The sequence below is a fragment of the Rhinopithecus bieti genome, unplaced genomic scaffold (genome assembly GCF_001698545.2).
Source record: "Rhinopithecus bieti isolate Rb0 unplaced genomic scaffold, ASM169854v2 scaffold_42380, whole genome shotgun sequence".
Classification (NCBI taxonomy): Eukaryota; Metazoa; Chordata; class Mammalia; order Primates; family Cercopithecidae; genus Rhinopithecus; species Rhinopithecus bieti.
In genome coordinates, this window is record NW_016818327.1 from 1,703,030 (window position 1) to 1,718,660 (window position 15,631).

Here is a 15,631-nt window from a genome sequence, read left to right on the forward strand (position 1 = left end):
AAAAAGAAAAAAAAAAGAAATGTGTGGAGTTACTGGTCACATGTGGCATTCACTCCTCCACCTACTGTCTGTCAACCCCCAGGCTTGATGATGTATAATGGAGGAAGGTGTGCTTCCTCCCAGTGCTTTTATGCCTGAGAGAGTCTAGGGGGTGAAATTCTGACCAGGGAAGTTACCTGGCTACAAAGGGAAGCGACCAAAAGTGGTTTCTTCATGTTTGGAACACATTCTCTCCCTTCTCCTTGGATTCACCTGAAAGGACTGACCTTCCCCAAACACTGTACTGGTTGGAATAAATAATGTCTGCAAGAGGACTTAAGCTTAAATGACAATATAGGGAACGCACAAAAAAATACACCTACTTCAAAAGAAAGGCAACAAACTGAACAACATATATTATGCTGCCAAAACTGATAGATGAGGAATTTAAAATAAGCATGAGCAATATACTGAAAGAAATAATAGAAGATAGTAGCAAAATAAAATGTGAAAAGAAATCATTAAAAGAACAAAGAGGAATACAGTAAAATATTAGAAGTAAATAAAATATACTAGTTTTAAGTGAAGGGGAATGAGCATTTAAGTTATACATGCAGCATTAAATAAATAGATGAAATACAAGAGACAACAGATGAGATAGCAGTAAAGCTACAGTGTAAGAAGGATTTTGATATAATTTGGATATTTGCCCCCTCCAAATCTCAAGTTGAAATATGATCCCCAATGTTGGAGGTGGGGCCTGCTGAGAGCTGCTTGGCTTGTGGGGGCAGATCACTCATGAAGGGCTTGGTGCCTTCCTGGTGGTGACTTCTCCTTCTATTAGTTCTCAGGAGAGCTTTGTTTAAGAGCCTGGCATTGCTCTTGCTCCCTCTCTCACCATGTGACACGATTTCTCCCACTTTGCCTTCCACCATAAGTGGAAGCTTCTTGAGGCCTCATCAGAAACCAAGCAGACGCTGGTTCCATGCTTGTACAGCCTTCAGAACCATGAACTAAATAAACATTTTTCTTTATAAATTTCCCAGCCTCAGGTGTTCCTTTATAGCAATGCAAAACAGACTGACACAGATTGTATAATTCAAAAGATAAGATTAAAGAACTGTCTTAGAAAACAGAAATGCTTCCAGAAAGCAGATAAGAAAAGCCAAATAATATAAATAGAAATGGAAGGATCAAATCTGGTCAACAGAAGAAGGGAGAATAAAACAGTGAGCAAAATATTTCAAGAAATCATGAAAACAGATTTTTAGAATTAAAGATTAAAGATATCAGACTCAAATTGAAAACACTCGAATAGTAAAAGAAACAAGTCCAGGAGGACATTGTAAACAGTGTGGGGAAGTGAGGATGGTAAGTGTCTTGATAAAGTTTTTTTTGTATTTGAGGGGAAAAAGACCAAAAAAAAGAACAAGTGATTATTTCAACCAAAACTAAAAATCTACATTGTGATAATGGGATTTGGGGAAGTGGTACAGAAACCAAAAGAGTCTTGAGAAGGCAAGGTTGGGAAGCACATAGAAATATTGAAAAGTCTAAGAAATGAATAGGAAAACATAAACATGAGTGTATGCTTTAAATTAACAGTGACCACTGTATGTTATATATGTAAAGAATGCACAACTTTTAAACTTACAGAAGAATATTTAAGCTTTACAGTGAAAAAGCAAACAAAGTTTAAGAGGAAAAAATGAAAGCATACTAAATAAAAAAAAAAAAAGATGCCAGAAATAAATTCTAACAATTTGCTCATGCCTTCTTCTTGAGCTGGAAGATTTTCCAAAATTCAAAATTCAATTTATAAAGGTAAATTCTGAAAAAAATCAAGTTCAATCATTTTTTAATCTGTTGAAACTATGAGAGACCCTGTGCATTCTTTCAGTTTCTTTACATTTCCTCTTTTTGGTATGTGGAACAATAAAATACTGTAAAATCAAAATCTCTTTAAAATTTATCAAACATATTGTCATCACTAAGATCTCATTTTCAGCCCAGTTGACCTGAGCTACCTTTTATAACTTACTAAACTTTTGGGGATTATTATTAAGTTCTTCCCTGAAATCTTCCCTATTATCCTTTATGTCATAGCTTGCTATGTTAGGCATACTTGAAAGCTTTATTTTTCACTCAACAAATATTCCATATTGACTGGTGTAATGAACTAGCATTATGCTTCCTAAGGGTGAAGCAAAAAGCACAAAGGCAAAATTGTATTTCCATTTGTTGCTTTGACCATATTTTCTTGAATAAGTGAAAATTGAGAAAACAGAGTATAGCTGTGAACTAGCTCTGTAATAAGTAGATCAAAGAATTGAACTATCACGATGAATTGAGAAAAAAGAATGTAGCCTTTGTGATCCCTAGTGAATTAAGCTGCTTCCAATTCATTTTTAAACCTGCACCTATTAAATGAAAATCTTTTCTTGCAGCAATAAAAAAGATGTGATCTTTGTTCGATGGGATTTGATAACCATAAAGGTGGGAAGATGGCAGCCCAACTCACTTTACTTTACTTCAGTGTACTTGTGTGAAAGAATAGCTTCAACTGAGAGCTTACCTTGACAGTGAAGCGTTTTTTCTTTGGCGGATGCCAAACTGTGCCAGTTGAATGAATGAATGCACGCAAAGGGGTTAAGGATGTCACCAACACATACGCTTTAAGAATCACAGATAGATCTTCGGCTCGAAAGATTGTTTCATGTGGAGCAAGGACTGTCGTTTCATTCCTAAAAAAATAAAACAACGTAGTTAGCACTCCATAATGTAGGGTCGAGTATGTAATTTGCAAATTACCTTCAAGCTTTGTAAACTGCTTCTAGCCTTTGTAGGATGCCCACCTTCAGTGTGTGGATTTCCTCGAACAATTTCAATTGCTTATTAGCATCACCACCAGGTGGTGGAGAGGTACAGCTAGAATGAGTCAAATTGGTAACAGTTCCCCACTCCGCCAGATTTAATCAAAGAATTTTTAAAAAGTAAAAAAGGTGGCTACGCACAGTGGTTTATGCCTATAACCCCAGCACTGTGGGAAGCTGAGACGGGTGGATCAGGAGTTCGAGACCAGCCTGGCCAACATAGTGAAACCCCATCTCTACTAAAAATACAAAAATTAGCCAGGCATGGTGGCGGGTGCCTGTAGTCCCAGCTACTTGAGAGGCTGAGGCAGGAGAATCACTTGAACCTAGGAGGCGGAGGTTGCAGTGAGCCGAGATCACATCACTGCACCTCACCTTGGGCAACAGAGACTTTGTCTCACAGTAAGTAAATAAGTAAGTAAATAAATAAATAAATTAATTAATTAATAAAATAAAAAGGTGGAAAGATAGTATGTAGAATAAAGTTGACTTTAAAAAATAAATATATAAATCAGTCACAGTACCCATGACCTCAGATGCACGATACCATTGCAACAACAGTGATATAAATTACAGTTTGAGTGAAACTTTCTAAAACCTTCTACCTCTGCCTACCTTTGCTCTATTTTTTCTTCTCTAGAAAAATGTGTTGTTTTTACACAGTGAACAGGTCACCAAGAATATGTGAAAATACTTTGCCCACTAGTTCAATCTTACCTAATGTCCCTACTCCCAGATAATGAAGAGTTAACTTAAGGGATTAAATATTAAAAAACAAACAAGCAAACAAAAAAGAAAACACTTCAGGCTACAAAAGGAAATACTAACACCAGTTGTAATATTTCTGTAATGAAACAAATATGCTTCATCATAAGATGATACCAAAATATATAATTATTTGCTTTTCTACATCATATTTCTAAATGTTAAATATCTAAGTTTGATCAATGAAAGGACTCTGCTCTTTATTTATATATATATATACATATATATATATATTTTTTTTTGGAGACAAGGTCTTGCTGTCACTCCGGCTGGAGTGAAGTGGTGTGATCACAGCTCACTGCAGCCTCCACTTTAAGGGCTCAATTGGTTCTCCTGCCTCAGCCTCCTGAGTAGCTGAGACTACAGGCGTGCACCACCGTGCTTGGCTAATTTTTTTCTATTCTTTGTATAGATGGATTCTCGCTCTGTTGCTCAGGCTGGTCTTAAACTCCTGGGCTTAAGTAATCCTCCTGCCTTGACCTCCCAAAGCACTGGGATTCCAGGCATGAGCCACTGCACCTGACCTAGTTTTAACTTTAAAATTCTAGGTTGGCACAAGATGCATACGATTCTTCAATAAATACTATTAACTGTTTAAATACTACTTAATAATTATAAAATTAGATGAGGCAAACTTATTTGTGTCTTGGATAATTAAAACCTCTTAATTTGTCACTATAATTTACCTACGTTATAAAATCCTTTCCCTGGAGGAAGGGAAATATACAGCAGATACTTTCTTAGATGCTAAGAGCCATTAAAAAAATAATAGCAGAAAAAATGCATCCAGCCATATTCATAGTCTAAGGCAAAGTCATTTGAGTATAAAATGGAAGCTAAAATTTTATAGTTTTGCATTGTCAAGGTTTTAAATTCAATTTCCTTTAATGTAACTTACTAGATAAGAGTCCAATTTACCCAAATGTTTATTCTCTGGCAGGACAGGTTTGAATTAATCTAGGAGAAAGTCAATGATGGCATTCTTTATTTAAAAAGGAGAGCTGAAAATTTATGTAAGAGAAACTAATAATTCACACTTGTGAACTCCCTATATCTGTTCTGTGCTTTTCTCTTGTTAGCTGTCTCCTAAAATGCATGCTGGTTATAACAATTCAAACTGATTAGCTTACAGCTGTTCATGTCTCCAGTCCTCTGGTTTCCACATACGTGGCTTCACTGTTTTTAAAAGGTGACTCGAAGTACTCAGCTTTAATTGTATTCCCTGATCCAGACACACAGAAGGACTCACTGGAAGTTGCAATTCTGAAAAGATTCAAGAGAGCAGAAGACAGTCATTTTATTGTTTCTTTTTGGAACTGCTTTGAAAATAGAGTATGCTGTGTTAAACTGCAGGGTACATGAGAAATATGCAACCATTTTTCTCCCCATTCTGAATCAAACTTGGCTCCACTAAGTATGAATGCGTATTTAGAGAGGCCTTTGTTTGCCATATGTTCTCTTACTACAGAGGAGGAAAACAATTGTAATAATTAATTTCATTTTCTTGCTCAGAAGGGGAGGTAGGTGTAATGTCTCTAACTGTCCAACATCAAGCTGACCTATCCTACAAAGTTAAGGGATGCATTCCCAGTGAGGGGTTGGTGGCTGGAAGAGCAGACTTTTGTTTGTGATGAGAATATTACATAGAAAACTTGAGCTGATTCCGACAATACAATGCTGATATACTAAAGTTTGTTAGGCTTCGTGACCTTGGGAATCTCAACAACAGGGCTTTATTGTCTAATAAAATATTAATTATTGCATTTTAAGGTATATAAAAATAAAGAACAATAATGGTTTACTTAAGAACACACATATTGACATGCTTAAAAATAAAGGTATTGCATATACATGATTACAAAATCAAATATTATAGAAAGCAACCAAATGAGCAGAAAAAGCATCCTCCAATCCACTTCTATCTAGAACCTCTTCCCACCAAAAACCAACGCTTACATATTAACTTTTAAAATCTGAATAAGCACATTGGGTCAGATGCATATATTTCTTCAATACAAAAGTTGATGTACAATACATCAACAAAATATCAAATACAAAGTATCAATGTATCTACATGAACCTATATATGTAGGTATTTCTGTTTGTTTTTTAAATTATCCCAAAGAGGTGTTATAATAATATATGTCTGATTTATTTATACCTACTAACCCATCCTGGCATCCTTTCCACATCAGCATATTCAGAGTTATTTCATACATACCTCTTAATAGCTTAGGGTGCGTCATTAAATAAATATACATTTGATTTAGCCATTCTCTATTATTGTGTATTTAGATTATTTTTGTAATGTTTTTCTTTTGCTATTTCAAAAGCACTGCAATGAATACTCTTATACATCTATTTTGGTGTACTTTTACAAATTTGTCTAGTGGCAGATTTGTATTGGTATGTGCAATTGCCAGGTCAATGGCAAAGGCACTGCAAATTTGTTAGACGTGGCCAGATTGCCTCCCAAAATGGTTGCTCCAATTTCCACACTCTCCAACAGTATTTGGAAGTTGTTTTCCTATTCCCAGGTCACAGTGCTTTATTTTTTAATTATATAATTTATCTAGCTCTCAAAATAGAACAAATTACTTTAAATTATTTTTCCCCTTTGTGCACATTTCATCAATACTAACATAGTCTAATTTAAAACACTTCACACTCTTAAGTAAAAGTCAGCAGAAGTCAAGCCGTTCAATGTATTCCCACATCTCATTATTTAGCACAGTGTGATCTTGCTCCAAAAAGGATAACTTATTTGTAAGTTTTCCCTTTTAATGAAGTTCTAATACATCATAATAAAGGAAATATTCAAATGGCTTTGGTTTTGGAGATGATAAATGAACAGCCATTAAGTTAATTTCTTGAGAATCACAACTTTTAAAAAGTTGAAATGTTTATGTAAGCCTTTAAATTTGCAGTAAGAAAATACGTGTTCTTAATTAAAATTTTACTAAATAGAGTTATGTTTTCAGAGTATAATACTAGGACAAGTTTTGTGTCTCTAAAGAGCTGATTTGGAGGCTTCTTTTGTAAAGTATGAGAAAAGTATAATTTACTCTGATTTCCCTTTTACTCTGCTGCCAAAAAGCACAGAATTGATTTCAAACCCAAGCACAGTTGACATTAAAGAAGCTAGACATACTAAGTTTTTTGCCAAGATAATATCTCAATGGTTTTGAGGAAGTTGTCAAAAAACATGTCAAAAGAATAAACAATTTTATGTCACTTTTTTCTGGTTTAGCTCAAGTGGAGCCATACATGACACTGAAGGCATCCAATACAGGAATTGCCAAGACTATGTCATATTTCCACATGAATCTCTGAAACTCTGATCGGATAATGGAAATGAATACTGAGCAAAATAACTTTACCTTTATTTTTATATTTGTACATATATCAATACATTCTAGGCTTCCTATTATATTATTCCAGGCTTGGATGTTACTTTTTATTATTCTAATAGAAAAAAATACTCTGTAATTAGCTGTCCCCTCTAAAATTATTCTCATTTAACTTGATTATAGCCACAACTCAGATATAAACTTCATTCATATCTTTAAAAGCTGCAAATGCATTTTATGAAATTTTGTAAATAATCATGTAAACATTTCGGTGTCCTAGGCTATCATTTAACAGATAAAGGTATGCTTGGAGCAGTATGTCTTGTATCTTTCATCTGGCACAGCCTTCAAGGGCTCTCTCAACAGTACAGTCTAATCCATTTATTACTCCATTCCCCTTCTCCATGGCCCAACCAACACACTCAAAGAGCCTAGAAATCTCCTACAAACAATGCTCAAAAGACCTTCTGCTTTTGGAAAGGATTTGGGTGATGAGGCTGTATGACACAGTCTTCTAAATAGCCTAGTTCATTAACATACACTTGTTAAAAATGTTAAAGCAACTTAATATGGAATACCTTAGCATGACTCTTTAGGGCTTTCTTGCCCCATAATATGCAGACTGAATGGAAAATAGATTAAAATGTGAAATATCATATGGTGAATAGTGCTGTACTTTTATTTATTGGCTACTCTTAGCTTATTTTAGAGAGCCCTGAAGCCTGTAACTGTATGATCAGCAAAGTTTACCCAGAACGAAAGTGAACAATTTGTTAGGGATGCATGACACCTGCTTTTCAATACCTTTTAATATCTGGTTGGGGAAAAAGTATTATGAAAATGATGATTAAACCAGAAACAGGAGACCTGGGCTTTCATTTTGGTTCTTGCCAACCAACAATTAATAGACTTGTGACATTGTTAGGAAGCCTTCTAAAATCCAGCACATAAATCCCATGAGTCTTCTGAACTTCCCACATCACTGAACACTATAGTGACTAAAATAAGCACTACAATAAGTGCTCAGGAAATATTTGAAATACTTGTTCTAACAATGAACTTGTTTTGGGGGGCTAAGTCAATCTATGGCTTAACAAAATCATATTCCAATGAATTAAAAACAGTTTATTTGATTATTTCTTTCCCTTCTATGTGGCATATGAGTATATACACCATAGTCAAATATTAAACACTGAAAAAACACTTATACTGACAAAGATTAGCTACCAAATTTATATTGCATTTGATTTAATGTTTTGCCTTACAGCTAATAATTAATAGGGAAGTAATAATAAAAGTATAATTATATTTTACAGATATTTGAATAGTCTTGCATTTTCATATTAGAAAACTAGCTTTAGCTAGCATTTTCTTATTTCAAAATTTTCAATAAAGATAAATGCCTTACTTAATAATTAGCAATTAGTTTTGAGATTAGAAGTGTAAATAAGTACCATTTATGAGTGCATTAATCATTCCTCCTGCCTGAGGGCATTGATAAGTCTTAGAACTTAGCCTACAGGTATAAAAGCTCTGCAAATATAACCTCAGAACTTTCACATATAGTAAATAGAAACTGATATATGCACAAACTGAAGTGATAGCCAGGAAATCACTCTGTCAGTCAGGGCCCCAGAAGACAGCAGAGTCAAAGGAGTAACTGAAGAGACTATTAACCACAAGACAATGAAAGAAGGACTGCTAACAAACACATGGGTATAGTTCAGGAAGATCAACAGGGGGTAGAGGAGCTCCCCAGGGCCGACAAAATGGGAAGCTTTTACCACTCTTAGCCCAGGAAGGAGAAGTTTCCAGAACCAGGCAAAAGCATTGTTATAGGAAAGGCCATTAAGAAAGACTGTGGCTACAGGTAGAAGAACACAGCCACTTTCAAGCCAGGGTCCAGAGGGGAAGGAGCCGGGCAACAAATACTCCCAAATTATTTCCTCCTGTCCTCAATCTCTTGCTAGATGCCAGGGGACAAGGATGCCCTGTGGATGCATTCTGTGGAGGACAGCTCCCTGGAGAAGGGTGTAGAGTGAATCTGAGGGGCAAATAGAGAATATTCAGCAGAAACTCTACACAGTACTTGGTAAATACAAGTTTTGGCTTTAGTCTTCTCAGTAGCCACATGTCCTGGAGAAACAAACAACTGTGTGCGTGTGTATGTGTGTGTGTGTCTGTCTGTGTGTGTGTGTAAAAAGAAAACAGGAGCAATATTAGCTTTGATTTCAAATAAGAGCATTCAGATATGGCAGCAAGGGATAGCATAGGTTGAGCCACATAAAATTGCCTTTAGTTAGGTAAAAAAAAAAATTGTTGAATGTTGATCAAATATCAGCAATTTCATAATATTCAACCTAATTTTCTTTTCCTTCATCATGATGCCTACAGTGGGGAAGAAAGAGTGACTAAACATACTACTGTGAAAAACAGTTACAGTGGCTAGAATGTCAGTGGGTAGAAATGGCAAAAGGGGGACCTTGAAATCATTCAGTGACTGTTTAGCTTATGCTTTGAAAACAAGAGACGCCTAGTCTAAGTTGTGCCAGTTGCTAGAAGAGAACAAAAATCTTCAGCTCTGAATCTGTTTTCTCTTTGTATGATGCTGAAAAAGTCTAGCAGCAAGTAGACTAAAAGAATAAGTAGATGGTGTCTAAGTTCCTTTGCAATCTTCAATCTCTGTGATTCTAGAGACAAAGTTATGATTTAAGTATGTGCTATAAATGGCCTAATGGAGAAGGTAAGTGGCCAGGGTCTCAGCACCAGAGCTGAAATGCAGTCCCTCTGTGAATTTGTAATGTTCTGGTAATTGTGAGTGCTCCACAGGGTCAACCAGCTCCAGTTTCATTTGAGTGAGACACACTAAGTCTTGTGGGAAGAGGCTGTAGCTGAAGAAGCTCCTATCCCCTAACTAGTATTTGAGGAGCATCAACCACCCTTTCACCTCTTATGCAGTGTATAAAATGGTGAGAAAACATATCCCAAGGTAGAGTCGAGGTTACAAGCTTGATCACTCATTGGAAGTTAGAAGGTAAGGGTTATTTTGAGTGCATCTAAAGGTATTCTCAGTTCACTAGACTATAAGCTCCATGACGACAGAGATTCTGATTTTTTTTCTCCACTGAATGACTAGTGCCAAGCATACCAAGCACATCCTGGCAGTTAATTTAGGATCTCAGATACATCTATACTTAATATGTGAACTCTAATTTCTTCTTACCCAAGTAATCAGATGTATTTGCAGAAATGAAAAGAATAAACAAGCCAACTGCCGAGCCACTTCACTGGATTTGTACAATGCAAACTTATTGTTCAGACCTAGGAAATGTGTATAAGGTGGGTGGGGATTGGTTTTCTCTCACTACCACAATGTAGTGTTAGATTGGCACAATACTATATACACAAGAGTAGGTTGTAACAATGGCACCAAGAATGCCCCAGGAAGGGACCCACAGCTCAGAGATTAACTATCTAAGACCAAGAGGCCTAATATTGGCAAAGCCCCCTGGAACCCACAGTGAGCACGGGAAAGCACAGGAGAGAATGTCACCAGCATACAGCCAAAAGGAAGGCTGCTCCTTACAGGGACACTGAGAAAGTGAAGGATTTGAGGGCCTAGGGTTCATTTGTTTTACCAAATTGCCTGAAACTGGGCCCAAGAAGACATGGGGGAAACCAATAAAGATGCACATTCTAATTTGTCCAGCACATTTTAAATAGTTGCTAAATAATATTTTCCAAAATATTTTACAAATAATATTATAAATAACATTTATTTTAAAATACTAATTCCTGTCTATTAATAGATGCTTATATAGGTGCAATCATGAGTTAATTTCTTTACTTTTCTAAATTTAGTCTCTTTAACTGGAAAATTAGAATAATAAGAATAGTAATAATAATAACTTACCTCATGTGGATGCTGACAGAATTAAATATGAAGTTCCCTTAAAGTGCTTTGCACAGCATTTGACTTATATGCTCAAAAAGTGTTACACAGTTACTACTATTAAATCATAGTTTAATATAGATTTTTTAATAATCTAGAAATCTTGTTTCTAACTTCGGAAATTTCAAAGAGTAGCTACAATGTTATTCCCTTTGAGTTTAACACTAAGAGGTTCCCACCACTACTCACTATCAGATAAAAGTGAATCCATTAAATCCTCTTACAGCATTCTTAAACATCTGGTATTTGACATTACTCTCTTAAAAACAAGACCAAAATAAAACACAGTATCTTTACTTATACATGGCCTGTAAAGACACACTGTGTTTTTAGTGATCCTCCTCAAATTTAGCATTGCAGTATCCCAGGAAAGCAATTAATTTCTTGTTCTGTTTCACTTCTTTAAAGGAATTCTGTATTAGGTTACTATGGATGGAGTAAACCTAGGACTGAGTCAGTTACTTCAGTATGTTTTTTTCAGTTACTGCAGTATTTAAGTCTGTTCCTCTGTATTTTGTTCGGAGACATACTTCTTTTAAAGCAACCAACACAAATTAAAACAGAAATAGCTTGTAGTCAACAGATTTATGACACCTAGACAAAACTCCGCAAACTATTTCAGACCTACACTTCAGCTTAAATAGTAAAATCTGCGGATCTGTATACTCTGAACAATTCTATGCTTTGCCTTTTTTTTTTTTTTCTTTAGATAGAGTCTTGCTCTGTCACTCAGGCTGGAGTGCCAGCGGCAGGATCTCAGCTCACTAAAACCTCTGCCTTCTGGGTTCAAGTGATTCTTGGGTCTCAGCCTCTCGAGTAGGTGGGATTATAGGCAACTGTCACCAGGCCTGCTTAATTTTTGTATTTTTAATAGAGATGGGGTTTCACCATGTTGGCCAGGCTGGTCTTGAACTCCTGACCTCGGGAGATCTGCCCTCCTTGGCCTCCCAAAGTGCTGGAATTATAGCCATGAACTACCGCACCTGGCCTAAACACATCGATTCTTTCATAATCTTTTACTTTCATTTTACGCAAATAGCATTGACCGGAGTATCTCTGAGAAAATGGATATACCAAACACATAAAGGTATTATTAATACAGAATTCTAATCTTAACCTAGGCAACTCATAATTCATTTATCAACATCTGACATTATTGTATTACTACTTGTGTGATTTTGATAACAATATTTTATTCTCTATGGTTTCAGAATATCTTTCATATGACGTTATATCAGTGTACATCAAACCACAAATATGAATAGCATGGTATTTCTATACAGTACTCTTGGCAGAAAACCAGTAACTTTCACTTTGTTATAGGAAATGAAGTGTAGTCTGTGTCCCAGTGGAAGTGGAGACACAAATTGACCCATAAAAATGACCAGATCAATGACACAGCAATGTGCTCTAAAGGGGTAGTCATTGTATAAAATTTACACCAACTAACCAATCAATCAAATGCTTACGGAGCACTGGGGTAGTCATTGTATAAAATTTTCACCAACTAACCAATCAATCAAATGCTTAGGGAGCACTCAGTAAATGCAAGCCATGAATGCTCTTCTTTCTAGTTTTTCTCAGTGGAAGTGTCAAAGTCATACAATTCTACAGAAATAATTTTCCCCATGGACCGCTCTATGTTTTGACCGTGACCACATATGAACCTTGAGTTCTGCTCATTCTTCTCGGTTATAAAAGCTGTGTCTAGACTACTACTTCAATTTTCTTGCCCTATGATTTTGCTGCAATGACCAAACAGCATGAAAGATTGTTTTATTACTTTATGGCAGCTTAATTTTCCTTTGATGGTTTTCTGCATGAATTTTCCAGGGGAAATGACATTTTTTTAAAAAAGAAAAATGCTTGACTACTGCAGCAAGACCAAAGGTGGATAATTTAGTATAAATTAATGAGCATCATTAATAACAATTTAAAATACAACCTCCAAAAAATATTAATACATAGAGTGAAACAAATATGGTAATAGAATGGCAGCCTAAACCCACCCACTGTGCAAAGTAGTTTATCACTTTATTAATTGTAAATCTTTTTCTTAGGAATATTTTCTGGAGTAGCTATCAGATATTATTGAAATAATTTAAGTCAGAATAATAACTTACTAGAATGCTATAACAGTGATTCCAAATTTTATATAATACATATATATTCATATATATATATGAAAGTCAATTCCAATTTAAATGTAACACACAAACACTATGGGTCATGGCTCCTATTTAAACGAAACCATGTGTTAATATATCTTTTGTTTAACGGCAACTTCACAGGCAAATTTAATCTTCAATTTTTACCTGGTATTTTTAGTATAATAAAATGTACACAATATTCCTGTTAATTTACCTCTATTTCTATGTTATTTTAAAGTAAACATATTATATGTGAACCAAGAACATATTTAAAATATCAAGATTTTTGTAATATCTAACTGCCAAAGGGAGGTAAGAATATAGACCATGGAGAGATAAGAGCCAATGACCACAGTGAAATCTAATGAGGGTTACAGCTCCAAATGCCAGAAATAGGTTAAGAACATGGAAATATGTCAGAAGAGATGTTCCGTTAGGGTTACTAAACCATTTTGCCTTAAGGTTCTTTCCCTCAAGTTGCTCAGTGATATGATTAGAATCTGAGGTGTTCAGGTTTGGCTGAGTGACATATAACACAAGAGTTCACTCCTCATAGATGAGGACCCAAGGGCCTGAGTCAGAAGCCAGGCAGAACCTGAGAAGAGTTTCTGAAATGGTGTCCCAATTATCAGCCTTAGCTAGTTATCCCCATCATTACCCATGTACATCGGATTATCTTATGTCTTGTATATGACTAAAGAATTATCCAATTAATTGAGCCAAGAGGGGAAGGGCCTTCCTATCTGAAGTGCTACATAATGGCTGGTCTTTAAAGATGTTAATGAGATGACTAAACTTTCCTTTTTTTTTTTTTTTTTTTTTTTTTTTTGCCTATTTTTGTCTAGATTTTAACCTTTGAATTTAACCTGTTTCTTTTCCAGGTAAAATTTAAGCCAGGACATTACATTCAAATGACAACTTTTTTTTTTTTTTTTAGATAGAGTCTCGCACGGTCACCCAAGCTGGAGTGCAATGGTGCTATCTCGGCTCACTGCAATTTCCGCCTCCCAGATTCATACGATTTTCCTGCCTCAGCCTCCCAAGTAACTGGAATTACAGGTGCACACCATCACACCCAGCTAATTTTTTGTATTTTTAGTAGAGACCGGGTTTCACTATGTTGGCCAGACTGGTCTTGAACTCTTGACCTCGTGATCTGCCCGCCTCGGCCTCCCAAAGTACTGGAATTACAGGTGTGAGCCACCACACCCAGCCTCCAATGACTATTTCTATAAGAATATTCTTCCAAGTTTTCTGTAATCATCTCTTACCATTTGTGCTGGCAAGATGCTTTTACCATATATATGAATATACATACATACGAATTATTTTTCACAAATTTAACATATGCTAACACAGGCTTAGGGTTTTGACATCAGCACCTTGTCTCAGTTAACCCCACTTGTTTGCAACACTCTGTATAGCAATCCTAGACTTGAACTTCCTGTTTTAAATTGCTAAATAAATGCCTAAGAATAGGTGGATGATGGATAAGAAGTCATTTATATCTTGCTATTTCTTACCAAATACATTAAGTATCTTAGAGAAAATAATTTTGTAGCCCTCAATAATGTCACAGTCATTTTCAATAAATTAGGGAAGTGTTGTCCTCGCTTTAAAAATCCTGTGAGCTCGGGCCAGGCAGGGTGGCTCATGCCTGTAATCCCAGCACTTTAGGAGGCTGAGGCAGGTGGATCACGAGGTCAGGAGTTCAAGATCAGGCTGACCAAGATGGTGAAACCCCATCTCTACTAAAAATAAAAAAAATTAGCCGGGCGTGGTGGCAGGCATCTGTAATCCCAGCTACTCAGGAGGCTGAGGCAAAGAATTGCTTGAACCCGGGAGGCGGAGGTTGCAGTAAGCCCAGATCACGCCACTGCATTCCAGCCTGGGCAACTGAGCAAGACTCTGTCAAAAAACAAACAAACAAAAACACACACACACACACACACACACAAAGAAAGAAAGAAAGAAAAATCCTTGAGCTTGAACTCTTTGCCATATTTTGGCAGTGCAGACCCAACCAGTAAAAGCTGAATAAAAGCTTGACTTGTAGAGAGAATTCAAGATAGCTTTAAGTTAAAATGGGAAATTATCAGATAACAGTTAAAAAAAAAGTCAAAATACAGATACCCCTCTTCCTTCCCTCTCTAAGAAAGAAGGATACAGGCTAGTTTGGGAACCAAGTCTTTATTATGTTGTTTGAAGTAATGGGAAATAATAAACTGATTTATTAATCTATATCAGTTTGTTGGAGAGAGAAGAGTAGACAAAAAGACCAGTGAAGAGAGATATTGGGTGGGAGAGTGTTTTAGTGAGTTAGAGGGAGTTGCTTAGAAGGAGAAGAGGGTTATAAAAACTGAATTTGGCAAAAAATTTATTGTGTATTGAGGATGCTAATTCTCCCTTTGCTGCCTTTTTTTTTTTTGCACTCTCCCTTCCCCTACCAAAAAAAAAAAAAACAAAACTATATTAAAAATTCCAACTCCTATTCACGACTTGGGGAATCAGATCTGTTGTTTATTGGATGAAGAGGGGATTGAGTGTTTTAATTTGTTTATT

General features: G+C 35.9%; 1 protein-coding gene across 1 annotated transcript in view; it reads right to left on the reverse strand.

The window, feature by feature from the left end:
- The window catches only part of CPED1 (cadherin like and PC-esterase domain containing 1), a 330,507-nt gene that overhangs the window by 212,200 nt on the left and 102,676 nt on the right, over positions 1-15,631 (reverse strand). Inside the window, 2 exon segments of the mRNA XM_017856929.1 lie at positions 2,555-2,723; positions 4,748-4,880. Coding sequence (XP_017712418.1) covers positions 2,555-2,723; positions 4,748-4,880 — 302 coding nt within the window.